The 24,443-nt window shown below is 40.8% G+C and overlaps 2 protein-coding genes across 5 annotated transcripts; both read left to right on the top strand.

The window, feature by feature from the left end:
- Window positions 1-379: 379 nt before the first annotated feature.
- coq3 (coenzyme Q3 methyltransferase) lies at window positions 380-8,611 on the top strand. 3 transcript variants are annotated; one of them, XM_088307158.1, is made up of 7 exons: window positions 380-617; window positions 1,381-1,496; window positions 2,755-2,892; window positions 4,026-4,125; window positions 6,053-6,319; window positions 7,181-7,340; window positions 8,082-8,611. In XM_088307158.1, the coding sequence occupies exons 1-7, from the start codon at window positions 558-560 to the stop codon at window positions 8,252-8,254; spliced, it is 1,014 nt and encodes a 337-aa protein (XP_088163284.1). In that variant the 5' UTR covers window positions 380-557; the 3' UTR covers window positions 8,255-8,611. The 3 variants fall into 3 exon arrangements, with proteins under 3 accessions (XP_088163284.1, XP_088163283.1, XP_088163285.1); XM_088307157.1 differs by having other exon boundaries at window positions 381-617; window positions 1,318-1,496; XM_088307159.1 differs by having other exon boundaries at window positions 384-617; window positions 1,326-1,496.
- A 1,762-nt stretch (window positions 8,612-10,373) lies between these two features.
- Window positions 10,374-23,138, top strand: faxcb (failed axon connections homolog, metaxin like GST domain containing b). 2 transcript variants are annotated; one of them, XM_088307156.1, is made up of 7 exons: window positions 10,374-10,634; window positions 12,306-12,427; window positions 15,075-15,210; window positions 15,300-15,496; window positions 18,827-19,044; window positions 20,435-20,551; window positions 20,678-23,138. In XM_088307156.1, exons 1-7 carry the CDS (start codon window positions 10,575-10,577, stop codon window positions 20,998-21,000), a joined length of 1,173 nt encoding a protein of 390 aa, XP_088163282.1. In that variant the 5' UTR covers window positions 10,374-10,574; the 3' UTR covers window positions 21,001-23,138. The 2 variants fall into 2 exon arrangements, with proteins under 2 accessions (XP_088163282.1, XP_088163281.1); XM_088307155.1 differs by lacking the exon at window positions 10,374-10,634 and having other exon boundaries at window positions 11,922-12,427.
- Window positions 23,139-24,443: the final 1,305 nt, after the last annotated feature.

Raw genomic sequence — 24,443 nt, 5'->3', positions numbered from 1 at the left:
GCACAAGAGGTGCATGCGGCACTGTGTGCACCCTTTTCACTCTGGCATATCTGATTGCATGCCTACCTATGCGTGAGCTGGTTCTCTTAGTCCATATGTCTGTAGTGCACCCTTTCTGTATGTTTTCCATCGCTCCCAACTGCAACACACCTGATTTAGATGATCAAGCTCCCTCAGAGCTTGCTGATGAGCTGATCATTTGAATCAGCAGGAAAGACAATAAGTGTAGATTCAACAGGATTATTATAAGTCATAAATACAAAAAAAATGTGGGATATTTGGCTTTTTGAGTGTAATTTTAGGATGGGCCTAAAAGGCATTATGATCTTAGCAAGTGAACTTAATTTTGCTAAATATTTAAATACACGTGTACCGGCAGTTCAATGTGCCGGAATGCTATGTGCAATTTGCTGTTCTCAATCAAGGAACTTAATGACAAATTGACAAACAGGTGTTTGAGCTGTGAACTGACCAAACTATTTCCTGGCTCAGTTACACTTTTTTTTAAACAGTAATTATTATCCTGTCCCCTTTTTGGCATGAGACCAAGATGAAGCATGGCAAGTGACAAAACAGTTATTTGCTACTGTAAACCAACAACCAGCATGTTTTCAGAGGTAAGCGTTCCATCAACCTTTTTGAAACGTTGCTACCTATTGGGTGCTGAAATGCTAAAGGTTTGTTATGCTCTTCAGAAGTAGCAAATTGGCTCAATTACCATTATTTTAATCACCGCGAAGACTGATTAAAAAAAAACATTTTTACAAACACATATATATATATGTGTATGTATATATATGTGTGTGTGTATATGTGTATGTTTATATATATATGTGTATGTATTTATATATGTGTATATTTATATATATGTATTTATATGTGTGTGTATATATATATATATATATATATGAGTACGTGCAACACTAAGTCTGCAAGTGTTTACATTTTGCAGAAAGAAGCCTGTTTCTATAACGGACCCATTCAAAAGTGGCAGAGTGGACAGTTTTGCAAAACACCTCTTGTCATTATTAACGGTTAGGCTACAGGTGGTGGTGTGGATTTTAATGATAGATAAGGATTTTTGTTTGTTTCCCGTCTTCCTGAATGATTTTTAAGAAAATCCCTAAGAGCAGCATGGAGGTCACAAAAACTAAAGTCATGTGATGTAGAAAAGTTACGAAATAAAGTCGACACAAATTATGCGAGCCAGGAACCTTTGTATACTATTTGCTGTTTCTTGCCGAACGGTTACTTTAGTATCGCGGTACACTGTCAGCTTGTAACGTCAAGCCGTTTTGTCAATAACTCATTTACAAGTTTTGCAGTACCATGTTCGGATTATGTAGGCGCAAAGCAGTGTCCGTATGCGGTGTTGTCCAGAGTCTCGTGGGTCGGAACCGATTCAGTTGGACTATTTTGTGTAAACGGAGGACACTGTGGCTCCAGATGAATGTTGCAGAACAGATACAACAGCACGCCGTGCAACGTCAAATCAGGTACTGTGCACGAAAGTTGTGGCATTGCTCTCAAGAAAATATATTAACAAACATTAATCTCAGTGGCAACATTAATTGCTGCACTTTATATGTTACAACTTCTTAAAGTGTTGTTTTGATAGAAGGAATCTACGTTTGAAATAGAAAAAATAATAGGTTGTCTGTCCTTCCATCTTCTATAAAATATATATCATATACCAAAGGTGAGTGGTCACATGACCAGGCATTTTACTTCCTGTCTGAACCTCCCGAGGTCACATGACGTAGCCTCTTTACTTTCTTTACTTTCTGCCTGAAACTCCGGAGATGTCTGATGTCTGCCTCAAACATTCACAAGCCGCACTAAGTATAAAATGTACAAACACATTTTCCACATGGTTTGGGGGTCTACCATTGATATAAAATATGAGCATTGTGCATTCTTTTTTTCTTTTCTTGATAAGAATAGTAAACATAAGCATGGCAATTTTTTTTACCGCTAGCATCACACATAGCCCTAGGCACCCCGAAGTGATTTACACTCCTTAGTTATGTCTTAATTTGGAAAAGATACAGCTGAAAGCAACTGTCAGCTGTTTTCCACTGGCAATATTTTTTGCCAAATTAAGAACCGACAATTTCTCGAGCTAAACAGCATGTAATGAATAAAATCATGGACAATATGTGCTAGGGAGGTCTCAGAAAAGTCAAAGCTTGCGGTCATTTTGCGAGGGAAAAATTCTGATTAATTGGGTTGAAGCAAGTTATAAACACTAAAATGCGCATTATTTCGTGACATAAATAGATATTTTACACAATAAACCCACATAATGTAACGTTTTTTTTTATTTTTATTGACAGCAACATGACATGAAAATGTATGGATTTTTATCACAGCACCAATCTTCACAATATCACCCCTAAAAAAGAGTAACTATAAAAAAGAACAAAGAAAATACAAAAGCAGCATTTGAGGTGTCAGAGGCAGTAGCTGCAGTTTCAGATGGCTAAAAATGCGATCACTAAAACTCCATATTGGAAATTCATGAAAGAGCCTGTGTAACACAGGTTTGGAAACTGGTTAAATAAACTAAAAACGACAGTTTCTTATACCTAATTATTTACCATACATTTGCTAGAGTATGTTTTTAATTCATTTCCTGATCTTTACACTAGTATGATTTTTGTGCGTACGTGTGAATAATGTGTTTTTTCCACTTGCACATCATGTCATAATAAGTTCTTTTTGTAACATGCTGTGCATTTTCCCCCTGCCAAGTACAAGAGCGGTCCATCAAACCACAGTGGACCCTGATGAACTGAAACGGTTTCAATCACTGGCTGGCAAGTGGTGGGATGAAAATGGCGAGTTCAGCGCCCTGCACGCCATGAATGACCTAAGAGTGCCTTTTATAAGGTGCGTGCTTGTACAAATTGTGCATTGCTACAAATATATTTAAAATTATAATACAATGCACTGCAACTTTATTTATATAGCGCATTTCTGCTTCCAAGGTCCTACCCATGTGAGCTATTAAAAATATTGGTTGTCTAAACACAACCAGGGGGCATCAGTTCTTGTGGTATATTAGAGCCAAGTGTACAAATTGAAGATGACAGGATTCCTCCACACATTTTCAGCCAATAGCATTTCAGTCACCCGGGCGCTGCACATGTGCATGCTTTGATTGATAAGATCTGCTGCTGGGGCCCGGGCATGATAATCACTACTTTGGCCATCTAGCGCGGAGGCCATTTCTGCTCTCCTCCACCCCCACTGTGCTCTCTTTGGTGCCGTTGATGTGTCGGTATGGTGACAGTATGACAGATCCAGTGCCCGCGTTTTGAGTGTGGCTGATTTGCCTGATGTATCTCTGCCCTGGGGATATGTCTGAATGAGATGCAGCATCATTTGTACTATTGCTGCGGGGTTGTCACCTTCTGACATTTTTACTGTGATACCCTTAATGTTGCTGTGGTGTTTTTTAATTTATTTATTTTTTTTTAAATGCTGATCTATTGCACATTTGGAACCACCTCTTGTTTAGAAAATAAATGTTCATATCTCCCACATTTTCTAATTAGAATAACAGGCCAGATGTTATTGAAAGGTAAAATAGCTTTTATTAGCAGCTAGCTAGCTGGCTGCATATCTGTCAACGATTTACCGCTATTTTCTTTATTTGCAATCAAAGCTCACGCTTCAATGATAGCAATCTGCGCTCCGCTCACTTTAGTCATTCAGCCCTTTTTGTGGGGTCTCAAAAAGAAAACAAAAAAAAGAAAACTTTATATCATACATTAAAAACATACACATACAAATAGAAAAATACACACTACAAATGATAAACCAATGTTTTAATTCTAAAATAAGGAGTTAATTTTCAATTTAAGTGTAGTAATGACTGATGGTTACAGCCGAGCAGTGCATGCACTCCATTGACAGAATGCCTACCAAGCAATCAAATATTTCGCCCATTTCAGATTATGGTCGGCTGCTTTATTTGTAATATTCATGTTTTACTTACTTTTGCTTATTTTTCCGGTCAGAGATAATCTGCTAAATGTGCACAAAGCACAACATCCTGGAAAACCACTTGCCGGACTAAGAGTATTGGATGTTGGCTGTGGAGGCGGCCTGCTCACTGAGGTAATGGAGTTTTATGTATGTGTATGTGTGCAGAGCTGGTGTTAAAAAGACAAGCTGACCAGTGTTTCCCTTCAACACAATATTCTGCAATTGTTTCAATGACCTTCTTATATGTCAGCTTGTCTTGTCTTGTAAAACAAAGGTCTGTCACAGTGTAAGACTCTGCTTTCAGTTTCCTGTGCCCATCCTTAGATATAGCAGTAAACATTGAAACGTCTGTCTAATTTGCCGTTTCTGTTGACTTGACTGGTCTCAGTTTGGTGGAGTGGACAGTTGGTCGTTTACAATTGTTTATGGATTTGTTAGTGTTGACCGCTGCCCAGTTGGGACCGAGTGCCCGTCTCAGCTTTCATTCACACTGAGGATTTACTAGCTGCACAGTGTGATCTGGAAGGACAAAATCAGGTCCTGTATTTATGCAGCTCACACAGGCTGTCATTTTGATGCCCACATAAGAGCAAGCCACAACGTCTGTCTGCGGGGAAATGCTACTGAGAAAATGTCTCTAGATGTTTTTGTCACTGGAAGCATTCCCATCAGAGAAGATCAGCTGTAGGAGAGAGACACTTGGCTTTGGGCGAACAGGTTCACACGGGCAGGATTTTTAACTTCAGTCCATGAGGGGGCACTAAAGCACGATCCTAATCACAGCTGACTTGTGTTTCCCAGCCCTTATTGAGCCGAGGCACTCGTTTTACATAGGGGTCATTTTAAAGCAAACCACCCCAAAAATGACACAAGTATGAATACTGAAATAATTATTATCTCGTCTCAAGTTACTCATAAATTCACTTACTCAGTATGAACTGGCCCGGTTACGTTGAACACAAAGCTGACGTTCTCGTAGGAAGTCATAACTTATTCAGTTGTATCATGAATAGGAACAGGTGGATAAACGTTCATTTTAACTAATGGTCTTTCCTTTTAGAATGGCCTCCTGTTAAATGTTAAGCAAGGCCCTCTCTGTCCATCTTCAAAACTTGTCCCAAAACACATTTTAATTCTTTGGCTTTTGACTCGGTATGCGACTCAGCATTTTGTTTTTGACTGTATTTATGTGTATTTCCTGCAAAATTATTTTACACCATATGGAATGCGCTTTTCTTACAGCTCCAGCTATTTGGCATTCGGGTCTGCATCTTCTCATGTTCTTCTTGCTCGGTGGTGCATGCATAGCGACTCCTCGTCCACTTTTCGAGATATTGCTCCTTTACGTTGATAGAAGTGTAACTTATTTGCTGCACAGAAGTGAGGATTAGTTACTTAGAGGAGAGGATCCGCAGCTCATAGCTGCCGCCTATAGACATTGTGCCGATCAAGTTAGCTTCGCGCCTAGCATTTGCGAGCAGCCGAGAAAGCATAAACTCAGGCAACTGTGTGACGTGGATGCAACGCTTTTTTTTTAACTCGCTCGAAGCTGATTGGTTTTCGCTTCCGACTGGTGAGCTTGGGGGGATAAAAGCTTTAGAAAATAACTGTAGCTTTGCCCATCTTGAAATCCCCTATTGTTAGGTCATCATTTTCATTTTAAAACGATAAATCATTCATCCTTTGCACCTACTGCCATTTGGTGGAAAAACATGCAAATGTAAAACGGATATATTTTCCGAGATTATCAGGTATTTGCTGAAGTCGGTACTTGGAAGCTTTGTTCATCTTTAGAGTGTTAATATTTCCTCAAATTTGTGAACTTTAAACATTTTTCAAGGAAAAATTTTTAGGTGCTGTCACTGTTGAAAAACGTAAGTGAAAAAGTTAAATGACACTTGTCTTCAGCAAGATTTTGTTCCATTAGGCATTAGTAGATCGAGACTTGAGTGTATCTAAAATGTTTTTATTTTGTTTTTCCACTCCCATGTGCAATGATAATAGTAATGCATCTCTCTCATGTCAATCCACCTCATCCACGAACACCCCCCCCCCCAAGCCTCTTGGTCGCCTGGGAGCCAGCGTGTTAGGTATAGACCCAGTGGAAGACAGCATTGGCACGGCACAGCTGCATTCGTCGTATGACCCCGATCTTGGCGAGCGGGTCAGCTATCGGGCGTGCACCCTGGAGGAGCTGTCGGCAGATGTGGCGGGAGGAGATGCGGACCAGGGAGACGTCCTGTTCGATGCCGTCGTAGCGTCCGAGGTCGTGGAACATCTGGCCGACCTGGAAACATTCGCCTTCTGCTGCAGCCACGTGCTGAAGGTGTGTGCTTGCTTCCAGCTGCTCCCTTAAGTCACAAACTGCCCTGCATCCCTGTGGGCATGTTCATCTCAGGCACAGATGGTGACATTGCTAAGGTACCCTCTGCTGTGCCTCAATGGGAATCCATCAGTGTGTTTTATTGATTTCACTTGGCACTGAAGAGAAAATCTGCCTTGCTGACCTTTTTTGTTTTTCTTTGTGTGTTTCTATTTTTATGTATTTCATACATTTGACGCACAATTATTATCAAACAAGTTCACTCTCACATTATGTTCCCTTTTGAAGGGAATGATTTTATTTAGCTGACCATTCTTCACTAAAGAGCTTCCAGACAAATCATGAAAGGATAAAAACAGCTTCATTGTGTACCACTAGATGTCGCCCTTGAGAAACTCACAGTGCTATAAAAATGAAAGCCGTTTAAGCGTAATCACTTTGTGCAGCAACTTTAACAACCAACATTTTATCACCTGTAAGACAACTTTCCACTCCTGTATCCCTGTGACATTTATGCACACTTGTAGGACAACATTCGCATGCAGCATGAAGTGCACGTTTTCCTCTCATTTCTAATGTGGAGTTCTCCCTCTAATTTGCCAAAGTTACCTTGCTCGGGAGGACAAAAATTCTACTAGCAATTAGACTTTAGCTGGTTATCAAGGCTCCTGAAGAAACGGCTTTCTGTATGACACCTTCTTATTCAAACTATATTGTGGGCTTTTTATTCACTCTTTTTCCACAATCATCTACCTCTGCAATTTGCCGCGTTTGATGCCACAGCATTAAGACTGACACGGCAAGTATTGTACGTTAAATATTGATCCTGTTCTAACGAAAACTGTCCGTGTTGTCCCTGTGCAGCCAGGCGGCTCTCTCTTCATCACCACCATTAATAAAACCAACCTGTCATACGCACTCGCTATAGTGGCAGCCGAGCAGCTGCTGCGCATCGTTCCCAGAGGGACGCACGACTGGGAAAAGTTCATCAGCCCAATAGAACTGGAGCGCCGTCTGAAGTCCAGTAAGTTACCATGGAGAGCGTCAGAAATGTCTATCGGTTGTCCCAATGCAATGAAAAAGTGCTTATCCACAGTGGTGAATGCGGAATGGTGATGATATGCGAAAATGAGCCTCACCTCATAAATTAGTTTTTTTTTTTTTGTAACATTTTTAACTCATTCAATCCATAAAACGTATTTAAACGTTTTCAAAATTGCAGTCCCTGCCTCCCCAAGACGTATTTATACGTCTTAGCCTTTTTTTTTTGCATTATAGCTCCATGTTTTTATATTTTTAGAACACATATCTGTAGGCCTTGCAAAATCAGTCAAAATCCAGAAAAAACGCTTTGATTTAGGTTTTTCGTCTCGTGAAAACAGCTGGGATTAAATGAGTTAATCGTACAGGTTTAACAAAGAAGGTAACGAAAGTAAAGACCAAAACTATTAACCTTTAACGCTGAATAAATGACAATGTAGAAGGTTATGCTGTGTTCTTTGAAATATGTTCACAACTCCTCGTGTATAGACTAAAGTGTTCTTCACATTATTTTCTTTAAACACTGTGTTTTGTGTAATTCTTTTGCAATAAGTTTTAAAAAACAAAACAAGAAAAGGCATTTTGTGTAAATTGTTTGCTTCCTGAATAGCCTCAGAGAGGCATTGGTGTCTTATGTAAAGCAATGCAAGATGCCAAGTTGAACTCACGAACGTGTAAAAAAAAAAAAAAAAAAGTACCCACATCTTACTTTCTCCTCTATCAGATGGTTTCTCAGTGCAGTCGGTCCAAGGTATGATGTACAATCCAGTATCAGGATCCTGGGGCTGGATCAACAGCACTGCCATCAATTATGCCCTGCACGCTGTCAAACTGGCTGAGGAGCCTCTTTCAGACATAACGGACAACCCGGACAACTCCGCAGCCTCACACAGCTGAGCCACTGAACATATATACACTTTGGTCAAGAAATTTGAGCCAGTCGCTGATTTGCTCATCTAGGCAGCAGAGAATTATTTAAACAAATTTGTCAGAAGCAGAGCTGTAGCTCCACATTGCCTCGGCATGCTCATGGCTCATCTTTCATAATTTCAACTTGATTCGCTGGATATTCTGACCATGAGTCAAACATCTTATTTGTGTCGGGAATGTTAAGAAATGTGAGTTTGCTGCCACAAGGCTGAGTATTTTTAGCATGGAAGCAGGAAGAGGGGCAGTCACATCCTCGTGAGGGTTGAACGCATTTCACGTGCCACTATTATGTAATCGGAATAAAGGCAATGGCATGGAAAAAGGCACGTTTTGTCTGATGTCTAAATAGTTGTGCTGTGAGCGCAAGCACGTTTTTAATGACTAAATGTATTTTGTGGGAATCTGACATCTTACAATGGGGAAATTACTATTTCATCCTTGTGAATTTGTTTACTCACTTGCAAAGCAATTTTTTTAAAAGGGTGTTTATTGATTATAGTATTAGATAGCGGTCAAAAATGCAGAAAAAAAATCTAATTGAAGCCTTGGATAGATCTTTCATCAAAACAATTACCCATAATTTACTGCCCGGGTAACAACGTAGTGGTTCACAAAAGCAGCATATTGAGGTCATGGAGCTCGCGGCTCTCTCCAGACGTCAAATAAAAGAAAACATGAAAAAGGATTTCGAGAGTTTCAGTAAGGAAGCCCAAAATCCCTCAAGTTTCTCCACTCAGCACCAAGCTGTGTTTTGCTTGGGGATTAAATCTTTTTTACATCTTTTATGTTGTATTTTTTTAAATTTTACACATTTGTCTGATATTCTATTACCGTAAACAAATTCAGCAGGAGATTAAATATTTATTTCCCTCACTGTACATGTACAAATATATGCATAAAGATGAGATAATGAGTTAAACCTTGCAACCTGGATTGTAAACTTTCTGCAGTTGGTGGGTGCAAAGACTCCTCACATGAGAGGAAGTTTTCTAAGGACTTATAATAATTTTAATCCTTTAAAATTAGTTTGTATACATGTAAATGCCAATGATTGAAATTAGTGACCATAATTGAAACAAGGTCATAGTGGCATGAATTGTTTTTAAGAAAAAAATCAGTTGCATGTTTACGATTTTACCAAGAAAGTTATTATCTTCAAAGATGTTTTTTCATCTTGATTAAAAAGTCAATCTTGTGAGAGTAAAGTTGTATTTTTCCAACATGAGGTATTGACGGCATGTACTGTACTGTATTGTGCAGTGTAAATTCAACTCAAATATTTAATAATATTTAAGGTAAGCAAGATATATATATATGTATATATATATATATGTATGTATGCTAAGTTAAAGTATCCCACTTAAATTTATCAACAGAACAGCTGAAGAACCCCTAAACCTGTATTTAGCCCCCATTAAGTTGTAGTTTGATACTAATGTACACACGTTTGTGTTTGTATTTTTCCATACTGATTAAAGTAACTAAATTCCAAAGTTAAATATATTTGACAATGATGGCACGGCACTCAGTTTTAATTAAATAACATTTTTTTTCAACCCAAAATGATTATGGTTAAGGTGTACTTGGCTGAAAAATATTTTACAGGCTGTATACATCGCTGAAAAAAGGTTGATAACTGATGCCTAAACTGTTCACAGTAAAATAGTCACTCTAAAATGTATATTGAATAAAGACCACACAACAGTTTTCACTGTGCATAGCTGACAGTTGGCTTGGTTTGTTTCTGTTCACTATACCTAGTTTTCTCGAGATGCACAGAAAAAATATTCGCCATTGAAATTGTAACGATGTACTAGTTTATTTATAACGGCTCGATGATTAAAGTTCAGAAATCACACTTATAATCCTGAAATTGTAAAGACTAAGGATCGCCATTCTGGTAGATCCTCTTTTTTGTGTTTAATAAATTGAAGCTCAAGAATGTCAAAGTTCCCTTACTGGTTTCAAACAAAAAAGTTTGGACAGTTAGTAATATGTTTTCTCAGGCGGCCAGTCTCCTCCCACCTTCGTGTAATACTTCTCTCCCACGCGCGCACCCTTACCGCGGGTGCGCGCCTGTAAATTGCGGTACTCACGGCACACAGACTCAGATCACCCCGCTGCAGCCCAAAAAGGTGATCTTGATCTTGTTATTGACTTGGGCTCGTCGCCACCTGTTGACCGCCTTCGCCCTCGACGTCGGAAGCACCTTGACGAAATCTTCTTTGAGCAAGTTATTCGCAGCCATCTGTAGGCATGCCCGGCCAACATTGTCCGACTACACGCGATGGTCAGCGCCGGCGGCTTCAACATGAATTACCTCCTGTACTTCCGAGGTTGCTCCAGAGTGAGTACATTAGTGCACTTTTGATGCTTAAATATGTCGACCAGAAGAAGTTAGAAAGTTGATTTTCAATGAACGTTCCCAGCCTGCGTGGTTACATAAGTAGATCCAATCGCCAAAGTAGTTGAAGCACATGTAATGCTCACATTCAAAGTGCTGCAAACTACTTGCCACAACAGTTTCAATCAAAAGTCAACATTGTCGAATCTGATTTTCTTAGAGTTTCTCAAATAGTGTCTTTTGTTTGTACAATTTTACTTGCGTGAGCACAGCTAGAACGACGTCCCACTTTGTTCCACCGTTAACATCCTGTCGAATGCTATTAGGCCTAATTCGTATTGCTGGTTTGAATTGATCTGGTGGACTACTGGTCTCACTGGGATGAAGGAGCTCGTTAGGGCGGGGTGCTTCTCCACTCTTACAGACAATAGACCGGCTGTGTGAAGTTGACACTATTTGTTACAATGAGGCCGGATCTTAATCATTGTGTGTCAAAATAAAAGAATAATGGAGACGGGGCTGTTGTAACACGGGTCAGTAGTAATGCTTGTAACTGCGCCAATCAGAAACAGGTTAGGAATCATCTGATTGATCTTGCACATGATTAGTTTAGACTTTAGTCCAAACCTGAAAGTGTCCACTGAGACAATTGGGGAATATGTTAAACGGATGATAAGCACAGGAGTAGTGACATTTGACTTCAATTTAAGTTGCTGGAGCTATGCACTCACTCATATTGTACACATCAAAACCCAATCATTGTGTTTGTGGTCACAGTTTTTAAAAGTTAAACCCTGGTGTGTTGAAATTAGTATGACGTTTTTAAGTGTTTACCTTTTACAATCAACTTATTTTCATTAAAGCGGTGTGAATGGATGGCAAAGAAAAGAAGGGCCGTTAATCCTCAAAAGTTTATTTTGACAAACCACCATAGTGCTTGATAGGTCACTATTACACATTTAATGTTTAATCTAAAATGCACAAATTTGGATCTTAGTGTCCATCTCAAACTTTTTCATTTGAGCGGTGATTACCAACCTGTGAGATCATCATGCGTGCTGTGGAAAATTCTCCACTTTCACATAATTGACTTGGGAATGATTCATTGATCAAAAAAAAATAAATAAACAAAAATAATGATAACAAAAAAAACTTTCTCTTGCCAACTCAATAAAGCAGAGTCAAAAGATAACAGACAAGGTATTTTCTCTTCCACGAGGGCAGAATTCACATAACTATACGCTTTATTTTGAAAAAACGGGATCCGGAAGTGAAGCTGCTGAATTTCTACTTAACTTGACGATGACAGACGCTTCACAGGAAAGTGAACTCGGGGTGTGCTGAGCATCATCATCTTGGGGAGGGGAAATCGTAGGGTTTATTCCTTGTAGTTTTGCGGAACTATATGAGCGACCCCCCTCACCCCCCTAGACCACCACCACGCCATCATGCCGTAGGCCGGAGCGGCTTGTACATGAAGCCTAGCAGGGAGCGCGGCGCCGAGGAAGAGGGCTGGTTGTGACCGACGGAGGGAGGATGCACTGGGCTGCTGGCTTCGCCTCTTCCCGGCCGTGTGTGGTGGATCTCGGGCGAAATCACAGCCTCCCCCTCGGGCTGTGTGTGTCCGAGCAGCCGCAGTCGTTGTATGGATATATCATCGCCTTCCCTTTGCAGGACTACGGCGGCATCATGACGGCTCTGGGCTCGGACTCTTGGTGGAAGAAGACTCTCTACATCACCGGGGGGGCCCTCCTGGCCGCTGCAGCCTACCTCCTGCACGAGCTGCTTGCTATCAGGTAGGCTCGCTTTCCTCTCCTGTCGCCCCCTCGCGAACACAATTGGGCAATGTAAGCGTTTGGTGTTTTTTGTTACACAAGCGTTACTTTCCGTCTTGTTCCTGGGGCTTCCCTGTCTGCTTCCTGTTTCCAAGGGCACGACTCTCCGAGTGAGTGGGGGAAATATATATTTAAATAATATCCGAGTCACGCGTCCGCTCGTGTGCCAGCTCCCGTGCCCTCCCGTCGGCACCTGAGCGTGACTAAAACGAAGCACTCCTCGTGCCGACCTTTAACAAACCCCTGCTGAGGCTCATACACATTAGTACTGTACTTTATATACCTATAGAAGTGTAATGAGATGTCATCTTTCTTTGGAATACCAAAAATGATTTGTGAGCTATGGTTAGTGTGACAAGTGCAAGGCCGGCATTGGCGGGATTATTTGTGGGCCAGGCTGGTCCAGAACAGTAAATGGAACCTGTGTAAACAGAATCTCGGGGCCCACTTCCGCCATAACAATCTGAGCAACCTTGCATCCCTTGCACAAGCACTGCCGCAGAATCACGTGCAGCCCACTGAGGCTGTAGCCAGCCTACCAGCATCATCTGTTTGGGACATGTGATGACATGTTGGTGTAATGCAGTTGTTGATGTTTTTGTTGTTGTTTGAATGTAATGTGGCATATGTCGCGGCACGGATGATTTGGCGTCATGGATCTGTGAACTTGAACGCTGCAACGTTTATGGTTTCTGTGACCTGACAAGAAACAGTTTCAGCACCACAAGGCATTGGACAGAGACACAAAAGCAGAACACACTGACGGAGAAGTGAATTTACGTTCATGTTGTTGCCACCAATCAATCAGAGCCCGCCAAGCCTCCATGGGATCCTGTGCAAGGTGTGGTTTGGGGCGCCTCAGTTTCAGTTTATTGATTATGGATCATTCTTTGTTGAATTTCCCCTTGAAGAATTAGGATGGGTATATGGGGCCTTTAAGATATGTGTGTTTTCAAATACGTACAAGCCTTCACTTGGCCAATTTGCATATTTTTTGCATTTGATATTGAGCAAAAAGTATATATATGGCAGTGAACTCAACTCACTTTGCAACAAGCTAGTTAATGCCATTCTCAGCTGACATTTGCTGACAAATCAAACTTGAAATAAAGTGAATTACACGTTGTGTATTTCTAACTATAACATTATTTTGAATGCTTTCTGCTTTAGGCCAATTGCTAACACACACTGCAAAATGCTATTGAGTGGCTAACGATTAGCATCTGTAATGCAGTGTTATAATCCTATACGCAACGGATGCAAACTGGAGTAATCCATGGACAGACAATGTAACGATACTGACAAGCACATTTTCTTCATTCATTGCGGAAAATGCATTAGCGGCTAATGTTAATGATGAGCCCATTAACTGTGCTTAATTGTGCCGTATCCATATGTCCTTATTAGGGCCCGCAGGATCTGGATTTTTTGAGGCCGGTTTGGATATTTGGCAGAATAACATTTTAATAACCTATTAAATGGCAGAATATTTTTTTTAAATAATTAATGAAATATTATCTGTTTTGGACTTAATGCTTAAAAAAATAAAGATTACAAGCAGAACATTTGACTGTTTTACCATTTGTTTAACATTAAAACAGAGAAAAATCAATCAAATTTGGACCTTTTTTCCATTTTTTTTAAATTTGTTTGAATGGAATTACCTTAGACTTATGTTGTTATGTGTTAATGTGAGGGGAAAATTGATAAAAAAAAAAAATCAACAGATTTTTGCTGATTTGAAAAGGGTTTTGTGTGATATACTCCCCCAAGTATCCAAGGTGCAAACACCAGCAGGCGCCGCACCAACATTTTAATTCTTCTCATTCCATTTAATTTTGCTCTTACTTTATTTATATAAAGTTCAAGATTTTCCTTAATAAAAAGTAAATGACAAAAAAAGGTTTTGGGGTGTATAGGAGCAAGCTGCAACATATTAATGCTGGCTTCATTCATTTCTATTCAGTATTAATGACCCAACAAACAAGCCATGTTTAACGGTTCCCTGAAATGTGATCCTTGTGGAGATGCAAACATCAGCGATATGTATGACTACTAAATTTGTTCGATTTGAAACACTTTGTGAGTCTACTCTGTGAAAAAATAATAAGAAAAAAAGTCAATAAAACCTACCTTTGCCAGGTCATTTTTGATAATTGTGTTCTGGCACTGAATTGTGTCACACTTAGCAATATTTTGGGTACTTAATTTCAGGACCAAGACTCCCTCTTGTTGTGATGTAGTGCCGTTTTATACCAGTGTTACCACACAAGTACAAAATAGATCAGCAGAGTGGATTCAATTCCGATATTGTCAGTGTGTGATTGTGAATGGTTGTCTGGACACCATGACTAAAACAACCTCCAAACGCACTCAAAAGTGAATATATGACTTATGCACAGTCAGTGTTTGCCGGCATCACTATAGATGGATGGGAAATGTTCAGCCTTTCTTGCAAACAGTGTGATGACTCACTCAGTCAAGTATTGATCGTTTTACAGATTAAACGGATTTGCTTTGATTTTACTCAGCAACGGACAGTATTATAGAGTGATAAAGAGAACTAGACAAGCTCCATTTCAAAACAAAATTCTCCCTGTGTGTGCAGGAAGGAGCAGGAGTTGGACTCAAAAGATGCTATCATCCTTCATCAGTTCTCCAGACCAAAGAATGGTGTTCCCAGCCTCTCACCTTTCTGCCTCAAAATAGAGACTTATCTGAGAATGGTGGACCTGCCCTACCAGGTTTGCGCTTTGCTTTTGACCCCAAATGAGCACATGCACTGTTTGAAATGGATGGGAGGCCTCCTACATGATGTTTTTTTTCTCCCTAGAACTATTTTGATGGGAAGCTGTCACCACAGGGCAAGATGCCTTGGCTGGAGTATAACTATGAGCAGGTCTCAGGGTCAGAGTTCATCGTCGACTTCCTGGAAGAGAAGCTGGGAGTCAACCTCAACCACAACCTCACGCCGGAGGAGAGAGCCGTGTCTCGAGCTGTCACCAAAATGGTGGAAGAACATCTATATTGGTAAGGTTCTTCAAGTTTTGCAGCTTTGGGGAGGACTCTTATCTGGTGATGTCAGTCATTGGGTCATAGCAGGAAGTTCAGATGTACAAGAGAAGAAAAGACTGTTTCAAGAGATGAAGTTCCAGGCTCATAAACGATTAGTTTGAATAAACAAATGGCAGGAACTTTAGTGAATTTATCTGAGCAGTCGCATCTGTGATGAGACTTTATATATGAGACTTTCATCCTTCTTAAACGTGTTTCAATGTTTTGCAGTATTAATGTTAAACTGATTACTTTAAAGGGACATTCACACTTTCAAAGAGGAAGTCAACCCAAACATGTTCTGAACACAAATATGTTCTACACAGCCCTACTTGTTTTAACACAACATCTTGATTAATATTGTGTTTCCACCTGTTTTTGTCAATCACAGGGGGCGGACATTTTATCACTTGCTGTCGGCTGAAAATGACATCAAAGTTGCTCAGGGTCTACCAAACGACAAGTCATGGCTCCGTTTAAAAAACAGGTAAGCCATGGTTGGTCATTAGATTGGCTCTGAGCAACTGTGATGTCATTTTCAGTCGACAGAAGGGACAAAATGGCCGCTCCCTCTGATGGGTAAAAATGGGAGGATTTTGCTGCTTAACTCATATTCCACAAACGCATTATTCGTATGTCATGTTGAGCCTAGTGAAGGCACAGAGAACATTTTAATGCAAATCATTTTTGGGGGGTGATGCCTCTTTTAGGAAAATTTACTTTCAAATTGCTTGTATACAAATTTTGCAGTTTTTGCGGTGCATTTCTATTTTATATGCATTGGAACATATGAACTCCAACCTAACCTCCAGAGTTAATCAAAATGCTCATTTTTTCTTTTTCTTTATTTAATTTTGCACACTTTATTCTTCGATTCAACAAACAGAATCAAGCAGTCGTCTTCTGTGCAGCGAATAATGCGGAAAAGAAGAAGGCCGAATGTTGACCGCATTAGGCCAATCACATGACACTGTAGTTCATGTGTTGGATCTCATTAGATCCATGCTTCTCAAATAGAGGGGCGGGCCCCCCTGGGGGCGGCACGGTGCGATGCTGAGGCGGGCCTGTGTGACCCTTGGGAACATGCTTTTTTTCCCCGGCGTTCTACAATAAAGTGTAATTGCACATCCACTCCAGTAGTTGGCAGTGGTGCTCTCCTTTGCCCATTGTGCGCAGCGAGTATTAATTCTACGGTGATTATTTATAGTTGCGGCAGAGACACCAGAGTGGTGGGGGGGAGGCAGTTTTATAGCCACCTATGTGCATTTAAATCAATATTGGAATGCCAAAACAATAAGAAGATGAAGGCTAAACGTGTACAGCAGGATTCCGGTGGTGAGCAATTCCATTTTGTCTAGGTAAGAAAGACACCACTTATCAGAATTTACTTTCCGCCCTCAAGCCTTGAGTGTTTTTCCATTACTTAAAGGCTCCATTGACGCATGCGCGCACGTACACACGCACACACACACACACACACACACATGCACACATCACTGTGTATTTTGGCCCATAAAATGCTGACAGCATCAACAACTGTATCTACTGTGTGTCATGTCCAAGTACAGTTAATGTTCGAAGCATTTCTTTCCATCCACAGAGGTCAGTGATGTAACCCACATTGGTCTATGCCTTCCACTCATCTTAGGTTTCCTTGCTTCCTCTGTCCACGTTGTGCCATGTTTAGACTTACATGCTCACCTCCTGGATGAATTATTTATGGCAGGGAAGGGCATTGCGATGGCATGCTGCTGTTTGAGTTACGAGAGTCAGGAAAGGAAGTAGTGTTGAATGATTTTGAAAAATAATCTAATTGTGACGTCCCCAATTCTAGAAATGTTTTTGATGTCATAATTTCATGGAGCTGTCTTCCAAAGATGACGTCACGTCATTTACGCGTGTCACGAATGTGTGTCAGAATTATTGCTATCATCACAAATGTCCACTTTATGATTTATAGTTCAAGTTGGATTCAACTAAATTAATATCCAAACAGTCCCTCAATTTAAGATATGGAAGCTCCTCAATGCTCGGTCCTCGCTCCTCAACGTGCATTCAAGACAATTGAGACCCTACTTAATAGACTGACAAATGACCAATGCAGGGTGTAGTCTGTCTTCCCAAAGTCAGCTGGACATGACTGGGATAGATGTAGTGGTGTGGTACACAAATTGGATGGTGATGGACGATTGCACAGTGCATGCATGGGGGAACTAAGTGTGCCGTGTGCATGAGATTGAGGGCTTGAATGGTGTAGGATGATTCTGCAAGAGTTTTAGTATTTGTTTATTGTCCCGAACCTGCAATTTCCAAATGTATTCTCATATAATTCCTTTAATTTGTATGGGAAGATTTGTACTCTGAAAATTGCTGCAATTATTTATCACAAAGGATGCAATGCTGTCTTTATTTGCGCTTGTTCCTTTGCAGGATTATACAAAAATGATTTTGGTGATTTTCACAAATCTTTGTGAAGAACTAGAATAGGATGAGTCCATTACCTCTTTAAAACACTTGTAACTATGAAGCTAAACGATTGGGTGAAGGTTCAACTCAAAGTGGTTCAGCCTTTGTAGGGATTATATAAAGGAATACAAAAAAAAAAAACTCCCCCCCAACCGTTTAACCCTTCACCTAAAAATATTAGCTTTTAATATTTTGGTCATCTGACTTGCACTCATTGGCCTTTTCAAATCTGCAAGGAAAGAAAAGCAAATAGTCTCAGGACCAAAAATAATAAACAGGAAGAGGAGCGTGGCCTCTCGATTCAGCAGGCCCAACTGTAAAATAAACCAGATGCTTTCATCCAATCACCATTAAGGAAGCAGTCGATCACAAGCAAAAGACCAGACGATACTTCCTCATTTTATTGGGACTACTTATAGAATGTTGTCATACTGTCAGTCTAGCCTCACAGTTGGACTGAACTAAAAGGTCAGTCTGTAATCTGTTTATCCAAAGACTGAGTCAGGAAGTCTGAGTCTGTAAGTTTAAGAGAAACTTAATCTTGTTCGCGTATGCACGCAGGAGAGCTGTCATGGATTTGGGGCCTTGTGAACAAACTCTCACTTGGACCCTCCGTTAAAAATCAAAATATGATTTTTTTTATTTTATTTTTAATGTTTGGATGCAACGTCGCCAGAGGGCGCCAGAGAGGCGCAAGGGATGCCCCGCATGAAAAAAGAAATGAGGGAAAAATGAAGGTGAACTACAGCTACGCATTGGCCTTTGCTAATTACTTGCTCCATTCAGAAAGATGTTTTTTAATACGAACACTAATGATTTGACTTGTCACATTCCTTCCAGGACGATCACCTACTGTCAGTGGGTGGACAACTTGGAGGAGACGCAGAAGCTCCTGGCAATGAGTGGACCTCTTAGCGACACGCTAAAATGGCTTCTGACTCGCTTAAATGGCAGCATGGTACGCAGGGAGATGTACGGCCACGGCATCGGCCGCTTCTCCAAGGAGGAAGTCTACGCCTTGATGGAGAAGGACATGAGGACACTGGCCACGCTACTCGGTAGGCGGGACTATTTGCTCCTTCAGTCAAATACAATTGTGGTTTATTACATTTACATGATAATCTTGTATCGATGGAGCCTGTCCATAAAGCAAGTAGACTGATCTTTCGTATGCCTGCTGGGCATGCGCTGACATTTGATTTGGGGACAAAATGTACAGTCGCTGCAGTGTGCAGATGTTGCAAAAATACTCACACGATATACTTAAGTAAGAGTGCTTGTGTAAGGAAATGCATATCAATTTTTTTCTCCACAAATCGATACTAATGATGGGTGGGACGGCGGCTGACTGGTGAGCGTCATCTCCTCCCAGTGCAGAAGTCGTGGGTTCAAATCCAGGCTTCCTGTGTGGTGTTTGCATTTTCTCCCAGTGCCTGCTTGGATTTTTATCCGGTTTCCTCCCACATTCTAAAAACACGCTTGGTGGCTTACGTAATTGAACCTTTAAATTGTGAAAATACCTTGAAAACAAATGCATTGATGTTCTTGGATGCAACTTATATTTAAGAATTATTGCAAAATTTTCGTCATTCTGCGGAAGATGTGTGGCCTAATTGTCGCAAGTATTTTATATCCAAGGATATTTTTAGGATGATGATAGTAGGGTTAGCAACATTTAGGTTGGCTTTTTTGGTTTAAAATTGATCACTGTTTTGCTTTATTGCAGAAGGATCCTCATATTATTATCTGCGTAATACACGGAGATAGTCGGCTCATTGTTTTATTTATTGGATCACTCATGGCTTAAAACTGAAGGGGTTCGTGAAGAAGACCGTGGTGGGAGTGAACATAGCTGACTTGCTTCTCGGCCAATGGAAGTGGCTTCCCTCATTCCCTTTAAATTCAGTGCAGGATGTATGTAAAATTGGCCAAGGTGATCACAAATCACAGCTGTGAAGTGCACACTTGGAAACGCCTCAATTATATTAATCAAAATTGTGTTACACCAGCTGCGCCACAACTTAGACCTGCTCCAAGCTGGTCTCAAGTTTTGTCTACTTTCAAGTCACCAAATTGTCAGGTACATCTTGCGCGTGTAAAAAGAAATGCCCTCGGTCCACTGAAATGCCCAACATGGCGCAGCGCGGTCTCCTAAATTCCCAAACACACTAAACTAGATTTGCTCCAACACAAACAATTTTTGCTCCTTGCATTTTGACTGTGAGAGGATGTGGGATTATTTTAAAATATATGTGAGTTATTTTTTTGCGTTCAATATATGGGGTCATTACACTGTCTTTTCTTAACATCCTATTTGTTTAGTGAATGCCAGTAGTGGGGCAACTGTATCTCTATGAATACAGTGCATTTCATATATATACAGAACAAAGGGTCGTATTGATCACTGGAAATTCCGGTTAATGGAATCGTCTCTTTTTCACACTGTAGGAGATAAGAAATACTTTATGGGCTCCAAGATATCCACATTAGATGCCACAGTGTTTGGACATCTTGCTCAGGCCATGTGGACTCTGCCGGGTACGCGGCCAGAGCAACTCATTAAAGGTTTGTGCTTATATTTTTGAATTAAAAAAAGAATTCCTATTTGTTTTCACTAATAATTACCAATCTGTGCACTCCTATTCTTTTGGGTTTTGACATTGAACTCATGTGACCTTTCTGTTCCCATAGGGGAACTGATCAATTTAGCCATGTTCTGCGAGCGGATGCGAAGGAGATTCTGGCCCGAATGGTTCGTGGAGGTGGATGACCTTTATTACGATGGAGACAGCGAGAGCAGTGGCGGCACCCCGTCGGTGACTGGTCTGCTGGACTTTGGGCTCTTCTCCAGGACTGACACTCTGGACGACAGCGACGCCAGCAGCCACTCGGCTGGACGTACGCAAACACACACGCCCAACTCTGACCACTCGCTATTTGACTCAGATGTGGGGACGGGGTCGGACAATGAAATCCAGCTAAAGGAGGAGGCCGTGCCCGACCTGGAGGTTTGACGTGGTGATGGCTGGCAGGTGGAGGTTGACTGGAGAGCGGAGCAGCTGTCACCACAGCTTGCCGAGTGCAGGGCAACGGAATCACTGTTCCGACTCTGTCTTGAATACCCAAAATGTTAAGGATTCCCTTTTGGACAGAGTGGGTATTGAACTGCACAGTAACAAAACTGAATTTCAAATTTTGCATTTACCGTCCAGTTTGTTCTTTCCCAAAATGTCACAACTGTCATGGTGGCATTTTGTCTCTGCCTTATTTGTGTGGTCTCGTGATATAGAAGGTGCGTGAGATTAGCAATGAGTAAACAGCTTGGGTTGGTGCAGGTATAGCGTCCATTTTACCAGTTGTCTTAAATTCATTTAAACAAATGGAGATTGATCATGTGGCGAATATGAAAAGCTTTTACGCCTCAGCTGTTTCGATTTAGAGACATTTTATCATGCTATTTATTTTAGGGAAAGACTACATACAGTCCATATCATACGTATATGCATGTCTACATCAAATGTCAATCAGAACTGAACTTATTTGCTGGCCGGTCGAAAGGAAATTCATCGATCAGTGTATTTGTGCCTGTTACATTCCTTTTATTTTTGTTTTGTTTTTTCCATGTGTTGCATTTGAGTTTTTGGCCATTTGCATCGCATATAAAGAGGTTGGTTGTAGTTAATAAAAATGACCACCAGGTGGCAGTAACACCAAGCCATTATTGATAACCTGCAGGTAAAACAGCATTGTGGTTACTGTTCAGAAAATAGTCATAATCCATTTTCATAATTTAGTTAGTGCTTGCATACAAGTTCAACCTTAGTGAATCATGGTTGAAAGTTTGCGCTTTAGTTCACCAGTGCTGCTTTATTTTTCTTTATGAATTTTCTTGCGTGTCAAATATATTTATTTTTTTATTGGTCTTTTATTTATTACTCTTAAAAGAGAAATTATTTTTTTGCACTTGTAAAAACTGTTTTCACATTATTTTTATGTATATGGAAGCTTGGGGAGTAAACAGCTGGCTGACAATACAAAAAAGTTGAGCAATGAAAGCACGTTTTGTGTGGTTGTCATCAACCAACCACTTGATTGAAAATAGCTAATACCAAATAGCTGATGTGAAATGTAAAAATGTGAGTGGCTTGTCACATGAGGCTAATGTCAAATATTTGTGAAATAAAATAAGGGGCCAGAGTACCACTGTGGTCGCCGCCACACCCACTCGTCGCCCTACGCCCCTTAGTTTTAATCCTCAGTTTTGAGACACTGAAAAATATTGCAAACTTTGAAAAGAAAATGATTGTTGGGAAGCCCTGCAGTAAGCAAAGTACATTTCAAGATGTTACAGTATGTTATACTTTTACAAAATTGTTCATGAATATATTTCATTGTCATTCTGTATCATATCTTGTTATTAATTTGTTATTCTTCCCTGATAGGCTAAGAGAAATCACATGGTTCCAGTTCCGTATTGTAAGGTGTGCTGAGAAAATGTGCACTACCGGATAATCCTTTTTTTTCCCCAGCCCTCTTCTATCTGTGAAGTCCTTCCAACATTTACATCATAACTCAGTGCTGCTTCCATATTTAACTCCCATTAAGCATCACGTTCAGCTTCGGAAAGTAACAAAAACTGAAGCGGATAAAACGGTAGAAAATTTAGCAGTGGTGCATGTTGATGATGCCAGTGATGGCCAAAGTATTCCCCTAAGAAGTCAGTTGGAGTTCATCTATGTTGTACGGAGGAGTACAATACATTTAATGTTAACCTCGGCCCTGCAGCCTCACTGAAGTAAGACTGAGGCTAATCTCGAAAGGTGGATGGAAAGCTTTGTGCAGGGTGACAGACCACCAGGCATTATAAAAAGTTCAAGAGCTGGGCGGACAGAAAAAAAGGCAAATGGAAACGACTTCCGTCATGTTGTCCTGTGCATTGTCCCCTTGAAACTCCTTCCTTCTGATGGACTGCTTTCCACCAAATCATATAAAAAGCAAACGTCTGAAGCCATGTCATCTCTACTGATTTAATGTAAATATTGTACGTGTGACAAAATGTATCATGATGTATGTAGAGCAGACTTGTCGCTCTGTGTAGTCATAAAATGGGTTGACAGGCTTATTTCAATAAAAAGCGTTGACAATTTTAAAAGTTTTCCCTTTTTTTTTTTAATGGGAAGTCAAGCACCCAAAATTCTTTGCAGTATGTTTTACGCAAGAAAAACCACCCGTTTTTTAGTGGCGTCTATTTTGCCGCTTTCTGTCAACTGAAAATGACATCACAGTTGCTCAGGTAACAACCAATCATGCTTCACCTGTTTTCTAAAGCTGAGCCATGATTGGTTGTTCGCTGAGCCCTTGATGTCATTTTCAGTCGACAGAAAGTGACAAAAATGGCCATCGCCCCGGGGTGGCTAAAAACTGGCGGATTTTGAATATTGATCACAATGACATGTTTCGACGAGTGAAGGTGCATTGAACATTTTATTCAAAATATTTTTGTGGTGGACTTCTTTCAGGGAACATGTCAAAATTTACTGCTCAATGCCTTGCATAGGCTACAAGTAGTGTCTCCGGAGTACAAGCTGACCTGTGAAGTGTGAAATTTAAAAAGTGAGTAAATCTTACCTTATCTGCCTATTTCTGAAAATGCGTGCCGCCAACTTACCGTTAAGAAGATGTGGGGCCTTTACATAATAACCACCTGGCACCTACACAGGAAGTTTCCCAGTCATTGACGTGGCAGCGGAGCTGGATGAATTTGCAGAACAAAAGAGCCATTTTGTGCAGAAGCATTTGACTTTCAAAACTAAAGGCTAAGCAAGGCTGCATAGTTGGTTGTGTTATTACCAAGCATGGGCTTCTGGTAAGAATGATCGATATATAAGGTGAGGCTAAATTTTGGAGGGTGTAGATACAGCAGGCAATATCTAATAGTTATGTCAACTGGATGAACAATTGGCCTTCATTAAAAGTTGGGATAAAAATATAAAAGGAAATGTTGGAGGTTGTCAGAGAGGAAAAAGTTGTCTGAAAACAAAGGAGTTGAAAGGGTGAAAAGTAGCAGGTGGTGAGGACAAGAAGAGGCCAGACGAGTGGCAAGAAGTTACAGAGGAGGACAGGAACATAAGGAGTCATGGGAGCAGAGAGAAGATTGACAGAGGAGGATGTGAGAGGGAGGCATGAAAGGAAAGGAAAGAGAAAAGCGAAAGGAGGAGGTGCTCGGGCAGGCAGCCCGTGAGGGCCACGGATCAGGTAGCAAGCTCCTGGGGGACGGAGCAGGTGCGGGCTGCGAGCGAGGCCTTCGGGCCTGAAGGGGCTGCCAGAGCTTAAAACAATCTGCACGGCTCCTTTTTTAATTTGGCTTTGTGAAGGGCCCACCCTCCATGCTATCGCCCCCTCTCTGTCTCCATGCTGAACAGATCAGCGAGCCACAAAAAGAGGTAAACATAGAGCT

The sequence above is a fragment of the Idiotropiscis lumnitzeri genome, chromosome 10 (genome assembly GCF_059441095.1).
Source record: "Idiotropiscis lumnitzeri isolate Australia: NSW breed Sydney's pygmy pipehorse chromosome 10, RoL_Ilum_1.0, whole genome shotgun sequence".
NCBI lineage: Eukaryota > Metazoa > Chordata > Actinopteri > Syngnathiformes > Syngnathidae > Idiotropiscis > Idiotropiscis lumnitzeri.
The sequence above is the reverse complement of the archived record's forward strand: the minus strand, read 5'-3'. Positions and strand labels throughout refer to the sequence as shown.